Source organism: Carcharodon carcharias, chromosome 1, assembly GCF_017639515.1.
Source record: "Carcharodon carcharias isolate sCarCar2 chromosome 1, sCarCar2.pri, whole genome shotgun sequence".
Taxonomy (NCBI): domain Eukaryota; kingdom Metazoa; phylum Chordata; class Chondrichthyes; order Lamniformes; family Lamnidae; genus Carcharodon; species Carcharodon carcharias.
In genome coordinates, this window is record NC_054467.1 from 123,719,202 (window position 1) to 123,744,940 (window position 25,739).

The following is a 25,739-nucleotide window of genomic DNA, read 5'->3' on the forward strand; positions in this document are numbered from 1 at the left end:
TGTCCACCCACACAGTTCGCGGAGATCTCAGGCTCAATCATTGGACAGATATAGTTGACTGTCTCTCTTGAGAGACGAAGCATCCTTCAGCACTGCACCTCAGACATATTGAGGTAGCTGCTTCGCCGCCTGTATACCCTGGCAGCAGGATTGTGGCGTCTTCTGCAGCCCCTTCCGCCTTGGACTATCTCTTGGCCCTGCACCCCTTGTACCTGTGCCTATCCTCCCAAAGGTGGCTCTCCTGGAGGCTGAATGTGCACACAAGGCCTCCTCCCCCTCCCTTCCTCCTCAGAGGAGGTGCCTCCAGTGGAGAGTTCAGCTCCCATTTCCAGGCTAAGGGAAGGTTTCCTTAAACCTGCAGGCCCAAAAAAGATTCCTCACTGCAGAGTGCTGACCTGAAGGTTGAAAGTCCAGACCAAGCAGCTGGTATGCGTTTTGAAATATTGCAGATCACACGGGTAAGCATCAGTAACTTTGAAAAATCAATATTTGATAGAGCACACTTGAGATCCCTCTTATCTCAGCCGTGCATAAGGTTCATACAAATGTGCCCTACCCGCCTGCCCGTTGCACTGAAAAATCACCATTGATTGGTGCCTCAAGGGCTCATGTGGCTCGTTAATTAATGACGGGCGCACATCGGAGATCAACACGCGCCCAACCAACGAAATATTGCCATGGCGCGCAGTGATGTCGGGATGCTCACCCGGTGTCACCACGTGTCATTTTATGCGCGGGCATCCCCCGCACGCCAACGGGAAAATTCTGGCCCAGGTAAGAAAGTGGAGTTGAGGTCAAGAATCATGATCTTATTAAACGGTGGTGCAGGTACAAGTTGTCATGTGTCCTATTCCTGCTGCTGTTTCTTATGTTCTTAGAAGTAAGCTGCAAAAAAAATCAATAAATTATCCAAGTATATAAAGTTCCAAAATCTCTTCACTGAATTGCAAGGATTCATTATAGAATAATATGGCTTTATAGCATGGGTTTGGAAAGCCATCAATTTCCTAAAGGAACAGAATTCCTAGGCATTTTGTTCTTTCCTCCAATTAATAATTGTAAATCCTGGTCATATGTGAAATCTAAATGAGTGCAGAATAATTACAATTGAGAGCTTACCTCTTTAAAGTGCTCAGACAGGAAGTCAGCAACAAAGGATACATCTCTATGTGTCATCTGTATTTAAAATAAAATTAAGATAAATGGCTATGTAAATAATAAGCATCTGAGTTTCCATTTGATTTAATAAGCCTCAATAGTTCTGCCTTGCACTGTTAGGGGGAAGAAAGTAAATGAGAATTTATGGTAAGGGAGAATTCATTATAAGGGGATGAATTACTTAGATTAGAATCTTTAGGCAGGCCAGCCCAAATCAGTAAATCAACAATTAAACAGTTAAACCAGATGAACCTTATACACCCTCAGGGTTTGCAATCACCAGCAAGGTCCTGGGAGTTAGACTGGAGTCAGAGGATGGCAATAACATAGATTAAGTGTGCTCTTCAACAGATAGGGGATGCACAGATGGTCCCAGCTTAGAGAGGAAGGCAGGTCTCTGCCTGGGTGAAAGTAGGGTTACCTTTGTACCAGAGACCTGTCTGTTTAATGTAAACTATATGTTGACAAGATCGGAATCTGGAGGATGTTCTTGTATGTGACCAATAATGTATAAATATGGTGAACACTTGTAGCTTAGCAGAGTACTGTCTCAAGCTGCATTGAGATAGTGCCCTCCTTGCAATTGCTTGAATAAATGATCGTAACCTGTATCTGAGTCTCCTGTGGTCCGTTCATTAAAGACACCACAACAATTTGGCGTAGTTGGCAGGATACTTGGATTGGATCCTCGTGACAGCTCTGCAAAGTGGGTGAGTATATTCATTTACCGCCCGTAGTTAGTGCAGTAAGCCTACCTGAGAATGATCCGTTCAAGTATCAAAGAATCAGGAGGAGGACTCAGGACAGGAGATAGGAGGCGCCAGGGGTAAGAGGCGGAGCCGTGCACACGGGCTAGTGGGGCCAAAGCCGCGCAGGAAGGCCAGAACCATTACCAGGGATAGGAGGCAGAGCCGTGCTGGCGGGTTACTGTTTGAAATATAGCCTTAGCCGAAGCCGCACAGGGAGGCCAGACCCCAGTGAAACTGCATATACCGCAAGAAACTAAGTTGTTAGGACCACGCGAACGTACCACGCAGAGATAGACGGAAATAAGAAGAGTGCCATCAGGGAAATAGAATAGTGCTATGGAACTCGACTGGGGAACCGCGGACTCCATTATGAGGTTCATAGCAGAACAGCAGTCAAAACTAATCACAAAACTGCAGGAGGAGGGGTGGAATCCACTGAGAACTCCTGGAGAACAAAAACAGTGGTGGTTAGAGCAAAAAAAAGGATAAGGAAAAGAAAGAGAAGATGGTTATTATCACACCGTACCTACAGTTGTGCAGACGGGTTAATACTAAATTCCAGTTGATGCGAGAGAGAGAGAAACAAAGTCAGATCTAGAACAGATCAGAGCAGTGGCAGCAGCTAGTAGTGATACAGATCAAGGGGAGGAGAGCTCCAAAGGAGAAACTTATGAGGGAGCTGAGACCACCCCAGTGTACCCCATGGCCCCTATGGCTATAACTGTTAGGAAAAGTAAAGTCAGGAGAGGCAAATTAAAATCCGAAGGGAGAAAGGGGGCTGGGGAATGGGAGGAGGATGAGGGGATTGAGAAATTTATGGAGAAAGTTAAGCACATACCATTCAGCCTGGGGGAGAAGCAGGTTTTGCTTAAAGAACTGCTGAGACTTAAAACTCAGCACAACAACCCAAATTTCTGGACCAAATTGCGGGAAATGCAAGATTTCCATGCAATGTACCCCCTTGATATCCATATACTGGTGAAGGCTAAATGTCCAGGGGATATCTGGGAAAGATTACCCCTGCAGTTTAGAAGTGGAGACTAGGCGAAACCTGGTCCCAGATCGGGAGAAGGCGACAGCCCTGCACAGGGAGTTTGAGAGTGCAGTCAAGGAAGCCTTGGGGGAGGGAGAAACGAATTGGGGGTGTATAATGTCCCATGTGGGATGACGAGATTTTCCTGAAAATGTGGAAGGATGAATAGTACCCGAAAGGTCTGCTACTGAATTTTCTGTAACTTAAAAAAAATGAATTGATCTAAGTTACAAGAACTGCTTGTGCTGAAGAGAGAGAGATAGAGAGAGAGAGAAAAAGGGGGTAGTCCTAGGGGCATTAATAAGCACTGACAGGCAGTAGCAGGGGAAATGTGAGCTTTCGTCAGTTTGATTGTCCCGATAGGTGGAGCCTTCAAGATCCCTTTATTTCCCCCACTGCTATTTGAAGTTTCGTTTAGAATATGAGAATTTTAAGTCGTTATGTTAAGGATACAGGAATATAAATACATACCTCTAAATGTATGTTTGTTTGTGTGCAAAGAAGCATTCGTATGTGAGCTTTAATGTGTTTTCTTCCGTAAATTGTTATTTGTGTGTGCAGTTCAGCACTTTAGGGTTGAAAGCCCCATGTTAGATTAAAGGAGAAGTTTTGAGTATAAGGTTTGAGTTGAGATTTCTGGCAAAAAGGGTCACAATTTGAAGGTATCAAGAAGCTAGACAGGGTTAGATGAGCCAACCTTTGTACCACCCCCTTTGCAGACTAGCATCACCAGCTTCCAAGCTGAGTGGGATTGATATATACGAGTTACATTAACTCATATGAGTTAGTATTCTAAAATTCTGAGGGGGAAAAAATTACCTGAAGTTCAAGGGATTCTAGGAAAACCAAAAGATATAAACACAAGGTCTAGGTGGTTCCAATGGATAAAAAGAGGTTTCTTATGAAGAGATAAATTAAATATGAAAGGAAATCTGCATCCCAACAGCACTATTATTTGAAGTTGGGATAAGGCTAGAGGTGTAAAGTGCAGTGTAGTTTAGAAGATTACTTTTGAATCACTAGGATGCTATCTAAGATAAAGAATGTGTCGATAAACATACGGGAATTATAATTTGGATACAAATCAATACACATAAAGAGGTAGTTTTAATTTTGATAGCGTAAATTACATTTCTTAAAGTTTAAAATTTGAGGCTTGGTTCGTGATAAAGTTCTCAAAAGGGAATTTTTAGTTTAAAAGGTTTGATAACAATTGGCACTAATTCAAATGCTGCAAGTTTTTGTATTTGTAAGCCTGTTCCCAAGGTATGAAGCTAAGCTGAAGACCTTGACAAAGTTTGGCAGAAATCCAATTTTTGGCCGAGTTAATGAATCTGGGATAAATCTAAAAGAAACGGGTCAGACACAATTTAGACAATAAAATGTTGTTTGAGAAGAAGATAAGGAACATGTCAATGCCTGATTTCTGTTTTTAAAACTATTATGAGAATATGTTATTTATTTTAAAGTTTCTCCAGGCAACCTGAACAAGACAAGATGGTAGCTGTTGCATGTGTAAAATAGTATGAGGCAAGTAGGAGAAAGAGTTAGGGAAAGAGGACACAATATACAAACTTTTTTAAGGGAAGTGAATTTGATAATCTGGCCGTCTACTGAGACATTGGAAACGCACAGGGGGAGATAAGCAAAGATCTAGAGACAGAGATCCTCGTTGACATGGAATAGTTAATACAGCCTAAAGAGCAAGGACATTATAAACGATCAAAAGAATAGAGAAACTGAAATCAAGAGAATCTTAGGATGATCATGGTCCGGGAAAAAAAAATGTAGAGATAAAACTATGTGGAATCTGTAGTTTAGGAATTGAAATGTAAGGAGAAATAATACTTAACAACAATTTACCACAAGATGGATATAGGTAAAGGGAAAGCTGGAAAAAGGATAAATAGATGTATTACTGATTGTATTAATGTGCCTGCGAGCTACAAAAAGTAAGGGCACAGGATTAACACAGACAGAGTTAAGCGGCTTGCAGAGAGAACTGTCACTGGAAGTGAAGATACTGAGCCATTGAAAGAAAGGATAAGAAGGTGCACTGTAGAATTGTGTCGGCAGTTTAAAGGAATTGAGGTCCGACATGGGACAGCAGGAGGAGACAGTATACTGGAAGGAGTGGAGGGAGCCTATCCAGATGGATTCAGATCAGGGAACTCATTTCACAGGAAGTCATTAAAGAAATGTATAAATTTAAATTTAAACAGAAATTCCCCATTCCCTACCAGCCACAGAGCTCGGGGATGGTGGAAAGGATGAACTGAACTTTAAAAAACATCAATAACAAAAGCAATTCAAGAGAAAGGGAATAGCCCAATATTCTAATGCACCTTAGGACTACCCCAAGCAGGACCACCAGGTTCACCCCATTTGAAATAATGACAAGGAGAGCAATGCAGTTACCTGAGGGAATCATGGTAGGAGTGGGAGATGTAGGACCACTAAAAGGAAGGATGCGAGACTATGTGAGGGAAATAAGTAAGCAATTGCATGAGTTAAGGAAGGAAGTCAGAGACCGACAGGTGATTAAGGATATGGAAACAGGCAAATCCAAAGAGCAACAAAGGACCAAGTGGGGAACAAGGTGAGCCTGGAGTGAACAGGCATGGACCATACAAGGTAATTATGACAGGTGATACATGCGCACTTGTAGATATGAGAACGGGAAGTAAATGGAGGCATTACACACTGTTAAAGGTACATGACCATTGACCAAGTGATAACCCGGAGAATGCGAGCTGACGTTAATGTCTCCACAGACCTACGATCCTGGTCGTGGGCGTATCAGTACTGGCAACAAGGTCGGGGATCATCACTGCTCATCCCGCACTGCAGGAGGAACTTTGGTACAGCATGGACAGTGCCGAATGCGACACGCAACGGGGAATGATAAAGGTAACAGTAGGAGAACAGGTGGTTTCGAATTGTAGTAAGGGTTTGCTTCAGGTCGGGCATGGGAGGTCCACCACTATCCAGCCACCTTCCACATCTACTTCCACAGTCCGAGTAGAGATAATTGAAGCCCCTCAAAACACACTGACAGACCCACCTTGTCTGATTATGCATCCAGGACCGACGAATGGTTTGCTACTGGTTAATCAGTTTAAGTTTTGTATGATAACGTACACCATGAGCTGGTAATCTTGAACATATCCGGAAGTGCCCCGCCCCAATGGTGCTCAGCCCATATTCGAGCACTATATGTGGCTCGAAAGGGCCAGCTGATGACTGAAGCATCTCAGTTGAACGGCGAGATGTGATCAGGCTTGGGAGGGAACCATATTAAGCGCAGCCTGATAAATGATGTCGCTACGATATTTAAGAAAGGGACATCAGTGGTTAATTCAGAACCTGGCAACTGTTGACCAGAAGGTCCGTACCCTGAGCTTTAATCTTAAGGAAATTCTAGAGCGGGGACAGTGAATTCATAACACCCAATTAAATACAGACCAGGACATGACACGGTTAATCCAAAGCCTGGCTACCGTGCTCGAAAGTCATGTGGGGACTATCAACAAACTGAAATAGGGAAAAATATTTCAGACGAAGCGAGCAGAAATGATGTTTGCAGCACCTATGAATCTTGGGCACTGGAACAAGCCCGAGAGAATTTAAGACAGATTAATGAAGGGGTAGTTCCTTTATGGGTAACTAATGAGCATTTATTTAATCTTTCACGACACAAGGATCATGACTTGACCGGTTGCCAACTCAGAGGTTTAACACGCGTATATAGAATTAATGTTGAATGTATAGTGAATAGTAATATGCTAATAGGCATTGTATTAGTAATACCTGTTATACCTATGTCAACACCCGGCAGGACATTATATAGAGTAGTAAATATTGGTGTTATACGGGAGGATTATTATATTAGGTATCATGTCATTCCACCATATGCAGTAGACATAGAAGGGAATATAATTAGTACCACATTAGAAGAGTGTAGGATAGAAGCCACCGCAATAGTATGCACACCCAATATATGAGACTGATGAAGTTAAGTGGATTTAAAGCAGCAGCAAACTGTACAATGGAAACTATATGGGCTGCAAAAGAACCGACCCGTGTTGCAAATGCAGGGAATGGGAGACATTGTATTACCACCTGGCAGGAAAGAATCCTGTATGGGAACAACCGGATATGCCCCATCCATAATCGTTCCTACATCCACAGGCGCCAGCAAGGGTAGGGAAAGTGGAACTGGATGAAATATACAAGAGAGGAACGACTACTATTCAGGTCAAGGAAAGCCTTAAAGATAACCTGACACAGTATTTGAACCAGTTGTCCTATGAAATTCCCTTATTACCCAAGCACCTAACCACCATTCGGAGACAGGCTCAGCAGATATACAGAACTTACTATAAACTGCAGCAACAGGTTACAGCCTTAAAAGAGGATATCGAGCAAATAAGTTCCTCCACATGGTGGTGGTGGAACTAAGGCTCAAATGTACAAATACACATGTGGATTTGGATGATCTCCCTTGCCCTAGTTATATGTCAACTGATACTGATTATATATCTAAAATACTTGATTCATCGCACCTGGAAGTCACAAAAAGGTGGTGCTGGGGGAGTTTTAACAGGTGGAGAAGAAATTTAGTAAGCCTGAGGCCTGAATTGAATGGCCAGACGATACAGATGGTCTGATGGTACCTTTTACAACCCAAAGCTGGATGACTGGCCAGCATCAATGGGCAGCGGTGTGTAAAGGGACGGACAGTACCACTGTAGTTGGCTACCTTGGGCTAGGCCAAGGGCCAAAAGTGGGGGACTGTTAGGGAGAAGAAAGTAAACTAGAATTTATGGTGAGAGAGAATTCATTATAAGGGAATGAATTACTTAAATTAGAATCTTTAGGCAGGCCAGCGCAAATCAGTAAATCAACAACTAAACAGTTAAACCAGATGAACCTTATACACACTCAGGATTTGCAATCACCAGCAAGGTCCTGGGAGTTAGACTGGAGTCAGAGGATGGCAATAACATAGATTAAGTGTGCTCTTCAACAGATAGGGGAAGGACAGATGGTCCCAACTTAGATAGGAAGGCAGGTCTCTGCCTGGGTGAAAGTAGGGTTACCTTTGTACCAGAGACTTGTCTGTTTATTGTAAACCTATATGTTGACAAGATCAGAATCTGGAGGATGTTCTTGTATGTGACCAATAATGCATAAATATGGTGAACACTTGTAGTTAGCAGAGTACTGTCTCAAGCTGCATTGAGATAGTGCCCTCCTTGCAATTGCTCGAATAAACGATTGTAACCTGTACCTGAGTCTCCTGTGCCGTTCATCAAAGACACCACAACAGCCACCAACAGATTTATATTTTTTAACTTTGTGTCTAATGATATGGCTTTCATTGATTTGCGAAGAAACTTATGGCATTGTTCACAGAAATATATTTGTAAGGGACAGACCATAGGAACATTTAGAACAGGAATAGGCCATTCGGAACAGGACTAGGCTGTTCAACCCATTGGACCTACTCTGCCATTCAATTAAATCTTGGCTCATCTGCACCCTCAACTACATTTTCTTGCCTTTGCTCCATATTTCTTGCTACCTTTACCTAATAAAAAACAAACTATGATGGAAGTTGAATGTTAGTTCTGATTGTATTTAATTCCAATTATAAATTGGAATGGCTACAACTATAGATATTGATTGTTCACAATATCTATTGCTGGTCGATGCCCTTAGCTGGTGAACTTTTATGAAATAAAATGCAACTCAACAGTCATTTTCTTCCAAAAAGCAAAGACTAATATTACTTTAATAAAGTTGTGCAGCAGACTACAATGTATTCTTTGGAAATATCAAATTACACTTTAGTTCCTTTCCGATGAAGGGTTACACTCCCAGTGTGTTGACCTGCCTTGTATTTCTAGTATTTTGCTTTTGCTTCAGATTTCCCTTTTTTTTAAATATTACGCAATAGCATAGCTTGATAAAAGAGGTAATTGGCCAATTACATGCGATGTATTACATTTGGTTATTTTGTCTATTTCTGCTATGACGTGTCCAAACCACTGACTGCAAATGACAAAAGAAACTGCAACTGCTTCATCAAAATGGAAAATAAAATGTGATGACTTTTCTTAAACAATCTGAATTTAATAGACCAAGTGTTAAAGTGGAAAAAACTTTGAGCAAAAGCGTAAGTATTTTTTTTTAAATTCCAGGGATTCCCACATTTTAAAACATTAATAAATTAAAAATAAGTTTTGATAATTTCCTACCTGTACTGAAACCTGCCATGTTAGGACTTCCTTACTTCTAGGCTGTAATGCAGCATCATAATTATGTTCAGAGCCCACCATGGCCTTGCTACTCTTTATCTCTGTAACCCGCTCCAGCCTAATAATTTCCAACATTATCCATTCCTGGCTCTGGCCACTTGTGTCCCTCTTCCTCTCCTTCAACCCACCATTGGCAGCTGTGCTTTCAGCTGCCCAACCCCATGTTTTGGATTTCCCTCACGAAAGGCCCTAGTCTCTCCACCTCTTGCACCTCCTCAAAAGCCTACTTCTTCAACTAAGTTTTTTTGGTTGCTCGTCTTAGTGTCTCTTTCAATTTAGGTGTTTTTTTTGTCCACTTACCTATGTGAAGCACTTAGAAAAATTCTTCTATCTTAAGTATGCTATACAAATGCAGGTTGCTTTATTCCTTGTTAATGTTAAAGAAAATAATACAACTCCGCAGCTTTGAATGAACTTCTATGATTACCTTGTTTAGCTCTGGCAAAACATGATCATCAGACATCCTCAACATTGCTGAAAAACAAAATGAGCCTGATTATACCATGAGCATTTGTACCAACATTATATATATTCAATGAAATATTTAGCTAATACTTATCAGCTCACACAATTATGAAAACAATGTTGCAAATGCTGCCATTTGAAACAAACATCAGTTTAGCAAGCTGCAACTTAACCCTGGTTAGATGAAAATTCAACAGAGACGGTTAGAAGTTAAGTGCCAGCTATTAATGCAAAACCTGAAGTTCAAGAGCTACTCAATTGAGCATGGCAAATTTCTTAGTTTAAAATAATTGTTTCCTGAACTAAAGCAGTTTATTAAGTTATTGTGATGATACGGCAGGTGGTAATTGCCGGCCTGTCCAAATCCCAAAGAGAAACTTGGCCAAGCTATCACAACAATTTGCAATTTATAATTTATTAGGAGAAGACATGTACATTGAAGTCAGACGTAAAGATTAACTACCACTTTTGGAGGTCTTAAATATGAAGTTAAAACATTTATTGACAAAAGAAAAGAAAACCTAAGCACGCAAGATCACAGTTATGCAGTTAAGTTTAGTTTAAAACAATTCCCAGAAGATTTCTACTTAGCTAGACTCCCAAATAAACACTTTTCCAGTCCAAATAGATTCTTAATCTATAAAATATCCAGTAACATTATCACAAAGCACCCACCACTGCTTTAAGAGAGCTACTTCACAGGCCTCTCTGTCTGACTCAACAATGGAAATCTAAGGCTGAAACAAAGCCTTGCTTTCTGGGGCAAGCAAGCACTTCTCTGGGGTGGCCAGAGACTGCTTTTCAAAGGCCTGTCTTTGCAGAGTCCACCCCCCCAAGGTCTCTCTTGGCCACTCCCCTCATAGCGCTTTCAATCTTCCCTTAAATATATTTTCTCCCCTTCTATCTCTAAACCCAATGCTTTTTTTGGAAGTTACCTTTCCCAGAATATAAAAATATTTCATGTTGTCATTATGGCCAGCAGTCTTGGGAAAAATAAACTTAATAACTTTGCTTTATTTACAATTTTTGCCAGTTATAAAACTTCCTGTTATGCCTCTTTGCAATTCAACAGTTAACAATTCATTCCTCACTTATCTTCTAAAGGAAATTCTCATTCATCCTGTATCTACTGGGATCTCATCTTAACTCACCCATCTTCATTTCAAAATGCCTGCTTTTACACCTTCGATGATTTAAACCTTGCAGTCTGACTGTCTTCATTTTAATTAAATTAGTTATACACACAGCCCCCACAAGCCTGCTTCACTGTATCCTGTAGTAATATTACGAAAATGAAATTCTCTTTACAGTATGTATTGTTAAAAATATATAGACATGGCATTATAAAAATATTTATTATATTGAGCTGTAAATAATTTGGTAATAGAGAACATGAGTATTACTGAAAAAATGTGATTATATCAAAGTTTTTCACCTTGCACTCATAAGGACAATTTGCAAGAATATAATGTAAGGGAAAATGACAAATTATACCGAGTATGAGAAGAGACTACTGATTATTTTGCAAATGGACTTTGATTGGTAGAGGCGTTGCCATGGAGAATGCACTAGTTGACAGTGACTGACAGTTAACTGATAAGCATTGTTTAACACTTAAACCAGGCAACTTGACTCTGATTGGTCAGACATTACTCTGAGCAATGAACCAGCGAATGGTTGTCACTTATTTTGTTTAGCTACAACAGGTGCAATTTGTGTACATGTTCTTTCTGTCTGCAAAGAATGGGGCCCTGTGCATTAATATATGTAGCTTCTAGTACACAAATGTGCCACACTGCGAATCTTAAATTGGCTGTCAGTGTAATTCTTGGCACACTGAGGGTTATTTAACAAATGTTGTCCAGTCATGGAATCACATCTAATGTTGGGCACTGAGTTTTGAAAGCATGGGCTGCTTGGGTACGACCTGTACCTTGCCTGTTGCGAGCAGTGGCTGGGACATGCTGTTTAATGTGATCCACCAGTCTTTGGGACGTATGGCCTGCACACCTAACATCACACTGGCGCTGATATTCATATATCACATTGCTCATTTGTGTGATAGGCAGAACGTCAATTTGGCTTGACGCAGCATCCTGTTAGTGGTGAATACTACTTGTGTTGCTACTGCATAGTAGCAGCATGAAACAGTTAGCTTCACTTGTTGCTTAAATATTTGAGATACCTTGCACTTCCAGGGTAATGTGAGGTAGACTGGGTGCTTTCCAGGGCCGAAAGTGATGGCGTTAGGCCCGTTCATGAGATTGTGCAATATCACACAAATAAGTAATGTGGCTTTGGGTCCTGGCAATATTCCAGCAATAGTACTGAAGGCTTATGCTCAAGAACTTGCTGTGCTCCTAGCCAAGCTGTTCCAGTACAGCTACAACAGCCCAGGCATGTCCGGTACACTAAAAGCAGGACAAAGCCAACAGTGCCAATTACCATCCCATCAGTCTACGCGTGATCATCAGTAAATTGATGGAAGGGGTCATCAACAGTGCTATCAAGCGGCACTTGCTTAGCAATAACCTGCTCACTGACACTCAGTTTGTATTCTGCCAGGGTCACTTAGCTTTCAGTCTCATTACAGCCTTGGTTCAAACATAGAAACATAGAAAATAGCAGTGGATCATTTAGCCCTTTGAACCTGCTCCGCCATTCAATATGATCATGACTGATTCTCTATCTCAACACCATACTCCCGCTCTCTCCCCATATCCCTTGATGCCTTTAGAATCTAGAAATCTATTTCCTCCTTAAATATATTCAGTGACTTGGCCTCCACAGCCTTCTGTGTTAGAGAATTCCACAGGTTCACCACCCTCTGAGTGAAGAAGTTTCTCCTCATCTCAGTCCTAAATGGCCTACCCTGTATCTTGAGATTATGACCACTTTGTCCTGGGCCCAAGAGGAAACATCATCCCTGCATCCAGTCTGTCTAGCCCTGTCAGAATTTTATATGCTTCAATGAGATCCCCTTTCATTCTTTTAAACTCCAGTGAATACAGGCCTAGTCGGCCCAATCTCTCCTCATACGACAATGTTGCCATCTCAGGAGTCAGTCTGGTGAACCTTCACTGCACTCCCTCTATGGCTAGCATATCCTTTCTTAGGTAAGGAGACTAAAACTGAACACAATACTCCAGGTATGGTCTCACCAAGGCCCTGTATAGCTGCAGTAAGACATACTTGCTCCTGTACTCAAGTCCTCTTGCAATGAAGGCCACATACCATTTTCCTTCTTAACTTCTTGCTGCACCTGCATGCTTTCAGTGATTGGTGTACAGTCACACCCTGGTCCCTTTGTACATCACCATTTCCCAATCGATCGCCATTTGAATAATACTCTGCCATTCTGTTTTCCCTACCAAAATGAATAACCTCACACTTATCCACGTTATACTGCATCTGCCATGTATTTGTCCACTCACTCAACTTGGCTAAATCACCTTGAAGCCTCTTAACATCCGCCTCACCACTCATTCCCAGCAAGTTTCGTGTCGTCAGCAAACTTGGAAATATTACATTTGGTTCCCTCATCCAAATCATTGAAATATATTGTGAATGGGTGGGGCCCAAGCACTGATCCCTGTGGTACCTGAATAGTCACTGCCTGCTATACCGAAAAAGACCCATTTACTCCTACTCTATTTCCTGTCTGCTAGCTAATTCTCAATCCATGCCAATATATTACCTCAACTCTCATGTGCTTTAATTTTGCACACTAACCTCTTATGTGGGACTTTGTCAAAAGCGGTCTGAAAATCCAAATACACCACATCCACTGGTTCTCTCTTATCTATTTGGCTGGTTACGTCCTCAAAAATCTCCAGTGGGTTTGTCAAACGTGATTTCCCTTTCATAAATATTTGTCTAATTCTGTTGATATTTTCTAAGTGTCCTATTATCACATTCTTTATAATAGATTTGAGCATTTTGCCTACCACCGATGTTAGGTTAACTGGTCTGTAATTCCGTTTCTTCCTCCCTTGTTTTTTAAATAGTGGGGTTACATTTACCACGCTCTAACCTGCCAGGACTGTTCCAGAATCTACAGAATTTTGGAAGATGATAACCAACGCATCCAGTACTTCCATGACCACCTTCTTTTGTATTCTGGGGAGTAGATTACCAGGCCCTGGGGACTTATTGGCTTTCAGTCCCTTTAATTTTTCCAGCACTTGTTTTTAGTAATACTAATTTCCTTCAATTCTTTCTTCTCAATAGACCCTCAATTCCCTCGCATCTCTGGGAAGTTATTTGTGTTTTTCTCCGTGAAGACAGAACGAAAGCAATTGTTTAATTGCTCTGCCATTTCCTTGTTTTCTATTACAAATTCACCCGTTTTGGACTGTAAGGGACCTGCATTTGTCTTGAGCAATCTTTTTCTTCTTACATACTTACAGAAGCTTTTACTGTCCTCTATTATGTTCCTTGTAAGTTTACTCTCATACTCCATTTTCCCCTCTTAATCAATTTCTTGGTCCTTCTTTGCATAATTTTAAACTGCTCCCAATCCTCAGGCTTGCTACTTTTTCTAGCAACTTTATATGACTCCACTTTGGATCTAATACCAACTTTATTTTCTTTTGTTAGCCATGCTTGGGGCACTTTTGCTGCAGTTTTGCGCCAAAAAGGAATATATAACTGCTGCAATGCGTACATTTGTTCCTTAAATATTAGCCACTGCCTATCCACCATCATGCCTTTAAATGAAGTTCCCCAATCTAAGCCAACCCATGCCTCATATTTTCATAGTTTCCTTTGTTTAGATTTAGGACCCTAGTTTCAGATTTGACCACTTTCCAACCTAAGGAAGAATTCTACCATGTTATGGTCACATGGACAAAAGGGTTGAACTCCAGATGTGAGGTGACAATGACTGCTCTTGACATCAAGGCAGCATATGATGGAGTGTGGCATCAATGAGCCAATGGGAATCAGGAGGAAAACTCTCTGCTAGTTGGAGTCAAACGTGGCACAAAGGAAGATGGGTGTAGTTGTTGGAAGTCAATCTCATCTCAATTCAAAGACATTACTGCAGGAGCTCTTCAGGGTAGTGTCCTAGGCCCAACCATCTTCAGCTGCTTCATCAATGACCTTCCTTCCGTCATAGGGTCAGAAGTGGAAATGTTCGCTGATGATTGCACCATTCGCGACTCCTCAGATACTGAAGCAGTCCATGTCTAAATGCAGCAAAATCTGGACAATATCCAGGTTTGGACTGACAAGTGGCAAGTAACATTGGCGCCACAGAACTGCCAGGCAATCTCCATCCCCAACAAGAGAGAATCTAACCATCACTGAATCCCCCACTAACAACATCCTGAGGGAGTTACCATTGACCAGAAACTGAGCTGGACTAGCCACATAAATACTGGGGCTACAAGAGCAGGACAAAGGCTATGAATCCTACGGCGTGTTACTCACCCCCTGACTCCCCAACGCCTGTCCACCATCAACAAGGCATAAGTCAGGAGTATGATGGAATACTCTCCACTTGCCTGGATGCATGCAGCTCCAAAAACATTCAAGAAGCTTGACACCATTCTGGACAAAGAAGCCCACTTGATTGGCACTACATCCACAAACATTCACTCCTTCCAGCACTGACCAATAGTGGCAGCAGTGTGTACCATCTACAAGATGCACTGCAGAAACTCACCAAGACTCCTTCGGCGGCACCTTCCAAACCCATGACCGCCACCATCTCGAGGGCAAGGGCAGCAGATACATTGGAATACCACCAGTTGGAAATTCTCCTCCATGCCACTCACCTCCTGACTTGGAAATAGATCGCCGTTCCTTCACTGTCACTGGATCAAATTCCTATGACTCCCTCCTTAACAGCACTGTGGGTGTACCTACACCACAGGGACTACAGCAGTTCAAGAAGGAAACTCACCATCAACTTCTCAAAGGCAACGAGGGATGGACAATGAATGCTGGCCTAGCCAGCGAGTCCCATTTCCCGTAAATGAATTATAAAAAACATGAATTTCAGTACCAGCTAAGTATGTAGGCCGTACGTCCCAAAGACTGGTGGATTGTATCAAACAGCATGTCCTTTCCATTGTTTGCAATGAGAAAGGTCCAGACCTTACCCAAGCAACCAGTGCTTGCAAAACTCTAAACACAGTGTCCAACATTAGATGTGATTCTGTGACTGGGCAACATTTGCTAAATAATCCTCAGTGTGCTAAGAATGACGCTGACAACCAATTTAAGATTGTCAGTTGGGCTCGCAGTGTTTTTGTGTCTACTGGAAGTTAAATAGATTAATACACAGTGCCCTGTTCTTTGAAGACAGAAAGAACATGCACACACATTGCATCTGTTTCAGTTAAATAAAATAAGTGACAGCCATTCGCTGGCTCATTCCTCAGGGCAATACCTTGGCAGTGAACAGTCAGTCACTATCAACTGGTGGATTCTCCATGGCAACGCATCTACCAAAGTCCACTTGCCAATCAATCAAAGTCCAGTTGCCAACCAATCAGCACTCTCTTCACATACAGTATATATTGTTGTATTCTTGCGAATTGTCCTGATGAGTGCAAGATGGAAAGCATTGACAAAATGTCTTTTTTAGCAATGCTCATATTGGGTTATCTTAAACCCTGGATAGACTTGAAGTATAATCTACATTCTTGTGCAACATTTGATGGGATATTGCAGAAAGTGGCCCTGAGATCACTGCATTCCAGACGTGAGGTGAGAGTGACAGTCCTTGACATGAAGGCAGCACTTGATCAAATATAACACCAAGGAGTTCTAGCAAAACTGAGGTCAAACAGAAAGCCCTTCAGTGTTTAGACTAATATCGGACAACAAAGGAAGATGGTTGAGGTTGTGCAAGGACTGCAGAGGTGCAAGAAGACCTACAACAACTTCTTAGGGCAACTAGAAACAAAATTTTTCATGAGATAATTGATAGTTTAGCAGATATTTAACAAGACAGAACAGAATTCCACAAAATTGGCTTTAAAAATAAATCTATTATCAATGCCTGACCATGCTCTACTTCTTGTTGACAATTTCTAGCAGAGTGAAGGGTAATACAGCGAACATATTTTCAATTCTGCATTAAGTAACATTAAATATACCTAGGTCTGGTACAGTTCCTCTTAAATCACAATGTGCACGATATGCTTAACTTTGTCCAATAATGCTGAATTATTGTCTGCTTAACAGCTCATCTTTCATTCCATATTGTTAGCTGGATTTAAATCAAAGACCCACAAGTGAATCAACACTCAAAGTTATAATAAGAAAAAACAATGTATTAAATAAATAGCATGTAAAATAAATGAGATTTTCTTCACCTGCATATAGCCATCGGAAAAATGCCTTGAAGCTTTTCATACTACTGTCTATAACTCTGAAAGAGAATAAGCCACATGTATATTAAAATCAAATTTATTATTAATAATTGTATTCAAGGGAACATTGATATTTTCTTGGTTTCTGACTCAATAGGGATGGCTCAATAGGGATAGCAATAATGGCAGTTCAAGTTCAAGGGAGAGATGAACAAATTTTCCATACTTGTATATAATAAAAGGTGGGCCATTAAATATTATGAGGGGAGGCAGTGGATGGAATTGCATAAAAACAGATTCAATGGCAGTTCTACGTACATATACCATATGAACCCTTGGAATTATCTTATAAACTATTTAACCTTGATGATGAGTCAGTGTGGTGAAATGTTATTTGGGAGGGTGCAGGGGAACAGAGGAGAGATTTTGGTCTACTTTAGATAAGTATTCACATTATGTTTAATAATGTGGAGCTTCCAAACTTAGCATGGCACCTGTCTAATGCATTTTCTTTCATTTATTGCACAAGGAGGGAAATGGACTAAGACTCAATTCTCCTCTTTCCAGAGGAAGAAGTGGTATAGATCTTTCTGCTACTAACGTCACCCCAATTCTAAATTAGGGCACTCACTAGTAGGAATACAGAAAAGGTCTTTAAAATATGTGACAAATTTTGACAATTTTTGCCCGCTTACTGGGAGGAGGTAGTTGCATAGTGGTATTGTCACTGCACTAGTAATCCAGAGTTCCAGGGTAATGCTCTGGGACCAGGGTTCAAATCCCACCACGGAGATGGTGGAATTTGAATTCAATAAAAGTCTGGAATTAAATGAAACCATTGTCACCTGGTTCACTAATGTTCTTTAGGGAAGGAAATCTGCAGTTCTTACCTGGTCTGGTCGACATGTGACTCCAGACCTACAGCAATATGGTTGACTTTGAACCAAAATTGCATAGCAAGCCACTCAGTTGTATCAAACTGCTAAAAAGTCTAAAAGGAATGTAACGGTTCAGACCGCCTGGCATCAACCTATGCACCAGAAACGACAACGGCAAACTCAGCCCTGTTGACCCTGCAAAGTCCTCCTTACTAATGTCTGGGGGCTAGTGCCAAAATGGGGAGAGCTGTCGCACAGACTAGACAAGCAACTGCCTGACATAGTCACACTCTCAGAATCATAACTTTCTCCTTAGACAGCACCTTCCAAATCCACAACCACCACCATCTAGAAGGCAAGGACAGCAGATGCGTGGGAACACCACCACCTGCAAATTCCCCTCCAAGCCACTCACCATCCTGAAGGAACTATGTTGCTGTTCCTTTACGATCACTGGGTCAAAATCTTGGAACTGCCTCCCAAACAGCATTGAGGGTGTTTCTACACCACATGGACTGCAGGGGTTCAAGAAGGCAGCTCACACCTTTCTCAAAGGCAATTATGGACGGGTAATAGAAGTTGCTCTAGCCAGCGATGCTTACATCCCAAGAATGAATAATAAAAAAAATTTCAAGCAAATACTAACTTTTAAGAGAACTTAATACTCAGCTTTTGCAGTAAAGGCAAGTGAGGCTACCAGCATTAAATTGGATGGCAACTTCCAGAGACCACATATGTGCAGTCAAGTACAGAATCTGGAAAGTTCTGCCCTGCTCCTACATAAGCTTTGCTGTAATAATGGGTGAAATTTTACGGCCCATCATGCTGGCAGGTATTTCCGGTCCCGCTGAAGTCAATGGACCTTTGAACGGCTTGACACATCTTACTGCTCTGCCCCTGCCACAACGGGGCCATAAAATTCCGCCCAATATCTTGGCGAGATAACCTGCATTGAATCACGGAAGGAGATGAAGTTGCGTTACTTACGTGATATAGACCAATTAAACTTGCCAGAAAAGTTTAGGGCTTGCCCAATTCAGTGTAAGTAATTGTGTAATGCAGTGGTAAGTCTTAATTACTACCAACCACCCTTTCTAGCACAGAAAATTATTTTTTTCAAATGGAGTCTCATTGCTTCAGATTTTAATTAATGTTGGAAATTTTAAAAAAGTAAGTTTTTTTTTACTTTCTCTTTTTCTTTTAATTCTCTCTTAATCCCACCTTTCTTTCCCCTCTTTATTTTGCTTTCAGTACATCGGTTGAATTAATTATTGTAACTTACACTTCCTGGTTCAGAATTTGCATGCCTCATGTAAGGACTTTTCAATCTGATTGGTTCTGGGTATACACAGCGGCTTGCTCTGCTCAAATGGGCCCCAGATCCCCAGTACAGAGTGTTGCACCAAAATGGATTTCTAATTATTGCAAGTTTCAGTCAAAAATAGCAAGTCCGAGGGCAAGTGTATAAGTGTAATGAATGGCTGCTGCCGTTCATCCTCTGTTGACTGCAAAATCAAGACCAATGTTTAATATTATTATAAAATTATTCATATAGGATAGAAGTATTACCAAAAAAAGGGATCTACATTATTTAGAATTGTCTATTTATTGACAGAGAAGGAATTAATGTCTTCACTCAACTTGAAATGTCAAAATTTCTTAGGGATGCTGTGCAGATATATTTTTAACGAGCAGAAACTCTTTTAAGAAAGAAGCTATATGTGTGGAGATAAGAAGAGTATTTATTTAAATATACTTCTACAGTACTGTAATCCTTTATTATGCCATATGATATAATTTGTCGCATCCTGAACTATGGCTTTCAACCACAGGCAACCATCTTTCAGGACATCCATACATTTCATCATTCATTTGCAATTGTTGCTCAATTGTACTTTGCAATTGTTACTGCTGAAACAACTTCTGTACACAACAAAAAGCCTTACCCAACACCTTGGTTCCATTTGTACTTACTGTAACAATTCATTTGCTTTCAATATAAATGTTCCCACAGCATTTATGGCATCTTTGAAAGAAAACAAATAATTTACTTAAGTCATAAGAACATAAGAAATAAGAGTAGGCCATTAGGCCCCTCAGGCCTAGCCCGCCATTCAGTAAGATGATGGCTGATCTACCCCAGGCCTCAACTTCTCTTTCATGCCAGCTCATCATAGCCCTCAACTCCCCGATATTTCAAAAATCTATCTACGTCCTCTTTAAATATTTTCAGTGACATAGCCTCCACAACTCTCTGGGGTAGAGAATTCGAGACATTTGTACCCTCTGTGAGAAGGAACTCCTTTGCATCTCAGTTTTAAATGAGTGCCCCCTTATTCTGTAACTGTCCCCTAGTTCGAGATTCCCCTACTATTGGAAACATTTTCTCAACATCTGCCCTGTCAAGCCCCCTCAGAATCTTGTACATTTTTAATAAGATCACCCCTCATTCGTCTAAACTCTAATGAATAAAGGCCTAACCTGTTTAGCCATTATTGATAAGCCAACCCCTTCATCCCAGGAATCAGCCTCATGAATCTCTTTTGAACTGCCTCCAATGTCCTTTCTTAAATATGGGGACCAAAATTGTACACAGTACACGATGTGCTGCCTCAACCAAACCCTGTACAGTTGTAACAAGACTTCCCCATTTTTAAACTCCAGCCCTCGAGCAAAACAGGCCAAAATTCCATTTGCCTTCTTAATTACTTGCTGCACCTGCATGCTAACTTTTTATGTTTCATGCACAAGAACACGCAGATCCCTCTGTGCTGCATTTTTTGGAGTCTTTCTCCATTTAAATAGTAGTCTGCCTTTTGATTCTTCCTACAAAAGTGCAAGACTTCATATTTTCCTATATTAACCTCCGTCTGCTAAGTTTTTGACCACTCGCTCAACCTATCTATATCCTTATGTCCTCATCACAACATGCCCTCCCACCTACTTTTGTATCATCAGCAAATTTGGATACATTGCACTCTGCCCCTTCCTCCAAGTCATTAATATAGATGGTAAATAATTGAGGTGCGAGGACTGATCCTTGCGGCACTCCACTAGTTACGTCCTTCCAACCTGAAAAAGTTCCATTAATCACGACTCTCTTATCTTGTGTGTGCTAACCAATTCTCAATCTATGCTAATATATTACCCCTAGTACTGTGAGCTCCTATCTTGTGCAATAACTTTTTATGCAGCACCTAATCGAAAGCCTTCTGGAAATCCAAATACACTACATCTACCAGTTTCCCTTTATCAACTCTGCTTATTATATCTCAAAGAACTCTAGCAAATTTGTCAAACATGAGTTCCCTTTCACAAAACCCTGCTGACTCTGTTTGATTGTGTTAAGCTTTTCTAAATGCCCTATTTCTTCCTTAATAATGGACTCTAGCATTTTCCCCAATGGCAAATGTTAGGCTAACTGGCCAAAAGTTCCCTGCTTTTTGTCTCCTTCCCTCCTTGAACACGGGTGTCACATTAGTGATTTTCCAATCTGCTGGGGCCTTCCTGGAATCCAGTGAGTTCTGGAATATTTCGACCAATGCCTCCACTATCTCTGCAGCCACTTCCTTTAAAACCCTTGGATGCAGGCCATTAGGTCCTGGTGACTTGTCTGACTTTAGTCCTGTTAGTTTGTCAAATACTTTATCCCTTGTGATAGAGACTGCTACAAGATCTTTCCTCCCATTAGCTTCTTGCTTATCTGATATCTTTGGGATGTTTATGGTGTCCCCCACTGTGGAAGATCCAAACAAAATATTGGGTTAAATTATGTGCCATTTCCCTGTTCCTCGTTATCAATTCTCCAGTCACAGCCTCCAAGGGTCCCACGCTCACTTTAGCCACTCTCTTTTTTATATCTGTAGAAGCTCTTGCTGTTTGTTTTTATATTTCTTGCCAATTTAATTTCATAATCAATTTTCTCCCTTTTTATTAGCTTTTTAGTTATCCGCTGCTGGTTCCTAAAAAATTCCCAATCCTCTGGCCTTGCACTGCTTTTCACCACTTTGTATGCCTTAGTTTTTAATTGGATACTCTCTTTGACCGCTTCTGTTAATCATGGGAGGTTCATTCTTCTCATTGAGTCCTTTTTTTTGATTGGGGGATAAATTTTTGTTGTGCTTTATGAAATATCTATTTAAATGTCTGCCACTGCTCATCCACTGACCTTCCCCTTAGTCTATTTTCCCAGCCCACTTAAGACAACTCTTTCTTCAAATCTCTGTAATTGCAATATCTCAGTTGAGAACACTGGTTTGAGACCCGAGTTGCTCACTCTCAAACTGAATTTGAAACTCTACCATCTTGTGATCGCTACCCCCTAGAGGATCCTTAACTACGATATCTCTTATTAATCCCACCTCATTACACATTACTAGATCTAAAATAGCCTGTTCTCAGGTAGGTTCTGCAATGTATTGCTATAAGAAACAATCCTTGATGCGCTCTACAAATTCATCTTCCCTGATTTGATTTGTCCAGTCAATATGCAGATTAAAATCACCCATGACAATTGTAGCGCCCGTCTTACACACCTCCATTATTTCCCAATTTATACTCTGTCCTAGTGAGGCAACTCTTCGGGAGCCTATAGATGACTCCCACTCATGACTTCTTCCCCTTGCTATTCCTTATTTTCACCCAAACTGATACCACATCATGATTTATTGCACTATACCACTACTCACCACCGCACTGATACCTTCCTTTATTAACAATGCTACCCCATCTCCTTTTCCTTTTTGCCTATTTTTCCGGAATGTCTAATGCCCTTGAATTCCCAGTCTTGATCACCCTGCAACCACATTTCTGTAATAGCTATCAAGTCATATTCATTTATTTTTATTTGTGCCGTCAATTCATCCATCTTATTACAAATGCTGCGTGTATTCACATAAAGAGCCTTAAGCTTTGACTTTTTACCATTACTGCTCATTCTGGCTCTGATTTCTGCTGCACTCTTCTGCTTATATTTTCCACCCCTTCCTGTCACACTTTGATTATCGTTTGCCTCTTCACTACCCTGTACCTCTGCTCTCTCGTTTCAAGTACTGAATAAACACTAAAATTTAATATAAAATAAAAACAGAAAATGCTGGAAAAACGCAGGTCTGGTGAGTCTGCATATGTACTTGAAACGTTAGCTCTGTTTCTCTCTCCACAGACACTGCCAGGCCTGCTGAGTTTTTCCAGCATTTTCTGTTTTAATTTAGATTACCAGCATCCTCAGTGTTTTGCATTTATCTTAGCCCCAAAATTTAATTGTTGGGTGATTTGGTAGGGTTCTAATATGCCATTCCAAAGAGTGGCAAGACATGGAGTTACGGCCTTGATTCATAAACTGCAAGTTTCCTTGTCTGAGCAGTAAGTACTTGGGGAGTGTAATGGAGATTGTAATAAACAGCAAGTGACCCCGGGTTGCTTTTGCACCTGTAATTGCCAACATGTGATAATACTGAGGGTAAAGTCCTGTCAGTAGGCTGCCTCTGTGCCTCATGGGGCAAAAATTGGTCTGTGTTTTGTTGGCATATAATAAATACCTCAATTCAAGCCAGGAATTAATCAAAATTATCTACAATAAAGTTAGCCAGTGGTGGGAATAATAAACTAAATGGCAGCCTATTAGTTTAATTAATAAAATTCCCAAATAGAGCACTTTAAGTACATTGGTTTTTTGAAAAAGAATTCAATGAATTAGCGCAGTCCTCACAAATAAATGTTCAAAATATCAAGAATATCTACTTTATACTACAGAATTTTGCATAAAAGTTAAACATTTTATTGAAACAATGCTATGAATAAAGACTTCAGGAATTTTGCTGAAAAGAGAGACATGTTGCAGAAGCTTTCTGTCTTGCACTCATGAGGGAAAACGCAAGAATGCCAAACCTCAAACAGTCACAACAATTTATATTAGAGGAGAAAATGGTGCTGACTGCTTGACAAGACAACTCTGTTTAATCAAGGCGTTGCCATGGAGAAAGCCACAGGGAGCTATAAGCTCCCCAAGTTCCTGGGCAATTCAAAAAAGGTGCAAGGTTTAAACATATTCCTTTTGATGCACAGAATGGGTCCCTGCGAATGAATGTTTGTCACTTCTAGCAAGCATAAATGACCTACATCTATTTACATTATACAAGTTCAACTGATTATCTTAAATTGGTTGTTAGTGTAGCTATTAGCACACTCAGGATTGTTCAGCAAGTGCCACCCAATCGTGGAATCATATCTAGCAGTAATCGTTTTGTTTTGGGTTTTGCAAGCACGGGCTTTCAGGATGCTGTCAGCAGTCCAAAAAGACGTTCTGTCTACAACACAATTAAGCAACGTCATGTATGAATTTCAGCGCTGGTGCGATGTCAGGTATGTAGGCTACACATCTCAACAACTGGCAGACCGAATCAAACAGCATATTCCTTTCTGTTGTTTGTATCAGACAGAGTACAGATCAAATTCAACCAGCCCATGCTTGCAAAACTCAGAACCAATGTCTACTGTTAGATGTGATTCTGTGACTCGGCAGCACTCGCTAAACAATCCAGAGTGTGCTAATAATACACAAACAACCAAGTTAAGATTACCAGTCAAGCTTGTCACATGGCTCATTATGAGCTAGAAGCAACATACATTCATACACAAAGACCCATTCTCCACAAACAAAGGCAATGTGTTCAAGCCTTGTCCTTTTTTTGAATTATTCAGGAGCTTAGGGGGCAATAGTCCCCCTTTGTTTTCTCTATGGCAATACCTCGGCCCATCAGGATCAACTTGCCAATCAATCAGCACCATTTTCTCCTGTAGTATAAATTGTGATTGCTTGAAATTTGCCATTTTTGCGCTTGTTACAATGAGTGCAAGGCAAAAAGCTTGGGCAACATGTCTTTTCAGCAATATTCAAGTTCTGTACTATTAAGGGGCTTTGGGAATTCTTTAATTCTCACCAATTTAAAAAAAAATGTTTTAGGTAATGGTCAGATACTTTGTAAAATTGTAATGGTATTCAGCACTTAAAAAGCTTAAAAACATTTATAATGTACCTTCTATGGCTGGCACATCTAAGCCTAAAGGTTGGTATTTCTGTTTCCACATAGCCATTCCCTTTAGCTCATTTAAGTGGTACAGGAGTGCCTCTGAGCCACTGTTTGATAACAAGACAGAAAGACAACACAAGAAAATCAGCTTACAAGATCAAAGAAAATATTGCACATCATAACAACTTTTGCATCCTGAAAGTATTACCAGATAAATTTTATTTAATTTGTGAAAGTAAATTGTTGCAATTCTAAAAACCTGTTCTCTCCATTGTGTATGTCACACATTATTTGGACATCACCATTTTGTAGCAGTCACACCTACTTCTTCATACTTCTACCACTAAATGGAATTTCAAACTCCAGATCCCCACACTTCAGCCTCCTTGAAGAAGGAACTTGCATTTATGTAACACCTTTTATGGCTGTAACTCTTTTGAGTACAAACACGTTTCCATCTGTTCCTATTCAGATGAAGTTACATTGTTTCATAGTTTGCCATCGTGAGATTTGAACTCTTGATCTTGGGGTTACAAACCCAGTACCATAACCACTTGGCTTTTATGGCTGTAACTCTTTCGAGTAACTCTTTCGAGTACAAACACGTTTCCATCTGTTCCTGTTCAGATGAAGTTACATTGTTTCATAGTTTGCCATTGTGAGATTTGAACTCTTGATCTTGGGGTTACAAACCCAGTACCATAACCACTTGGCTTTTATGGCTGTAACTCTTTCGAGTACAAACACGTTTCCATCTGTTCCTATTCAGATAAAGTT

The 25,739-nt window shown here is 40.7% G+C and overlaps 1 protein-coding gene across 3 annotated transcripts in view; it reads right to left on the reverse strand.

Annotated features, from left to right (window-relative positions):
- anapc4 (anaphase promoting complex subunit 4) overlaps positions 1-25,739 on the reverse strand; it is a 125,045-nt gene that overhangs the window by 34,817 nt on the left and 64,489 nt on the right. For all 3 annotated transcript variants that reach the window (XM_041187616.1, XM_041187635.1, XM_041187626.1), the window contains 5 exons: positions 24,969-25,069; positions 19,906-19,957; positions 17,057-17,112; positions 9,691-9,737; positions 1,120-1,176 (listed from right to left, as the gene is read on the reverse strand). In XM_041187616.1, the coding sequence (XP_041043550.1) occupies positions 1,120-1,176; positions 9,691-9,737; positions 17,057-17,112; positions 19,906-19,957; positions 24,969-25,069 (313 nt within the window). The remainder of the gene's footprint in view (positions 1-1,119; positions 1,177-9,690; positions 9,738-17,056; positions 17,113-19,905; positions 19,958-24,968; positions 25,070-25,739) is intronic.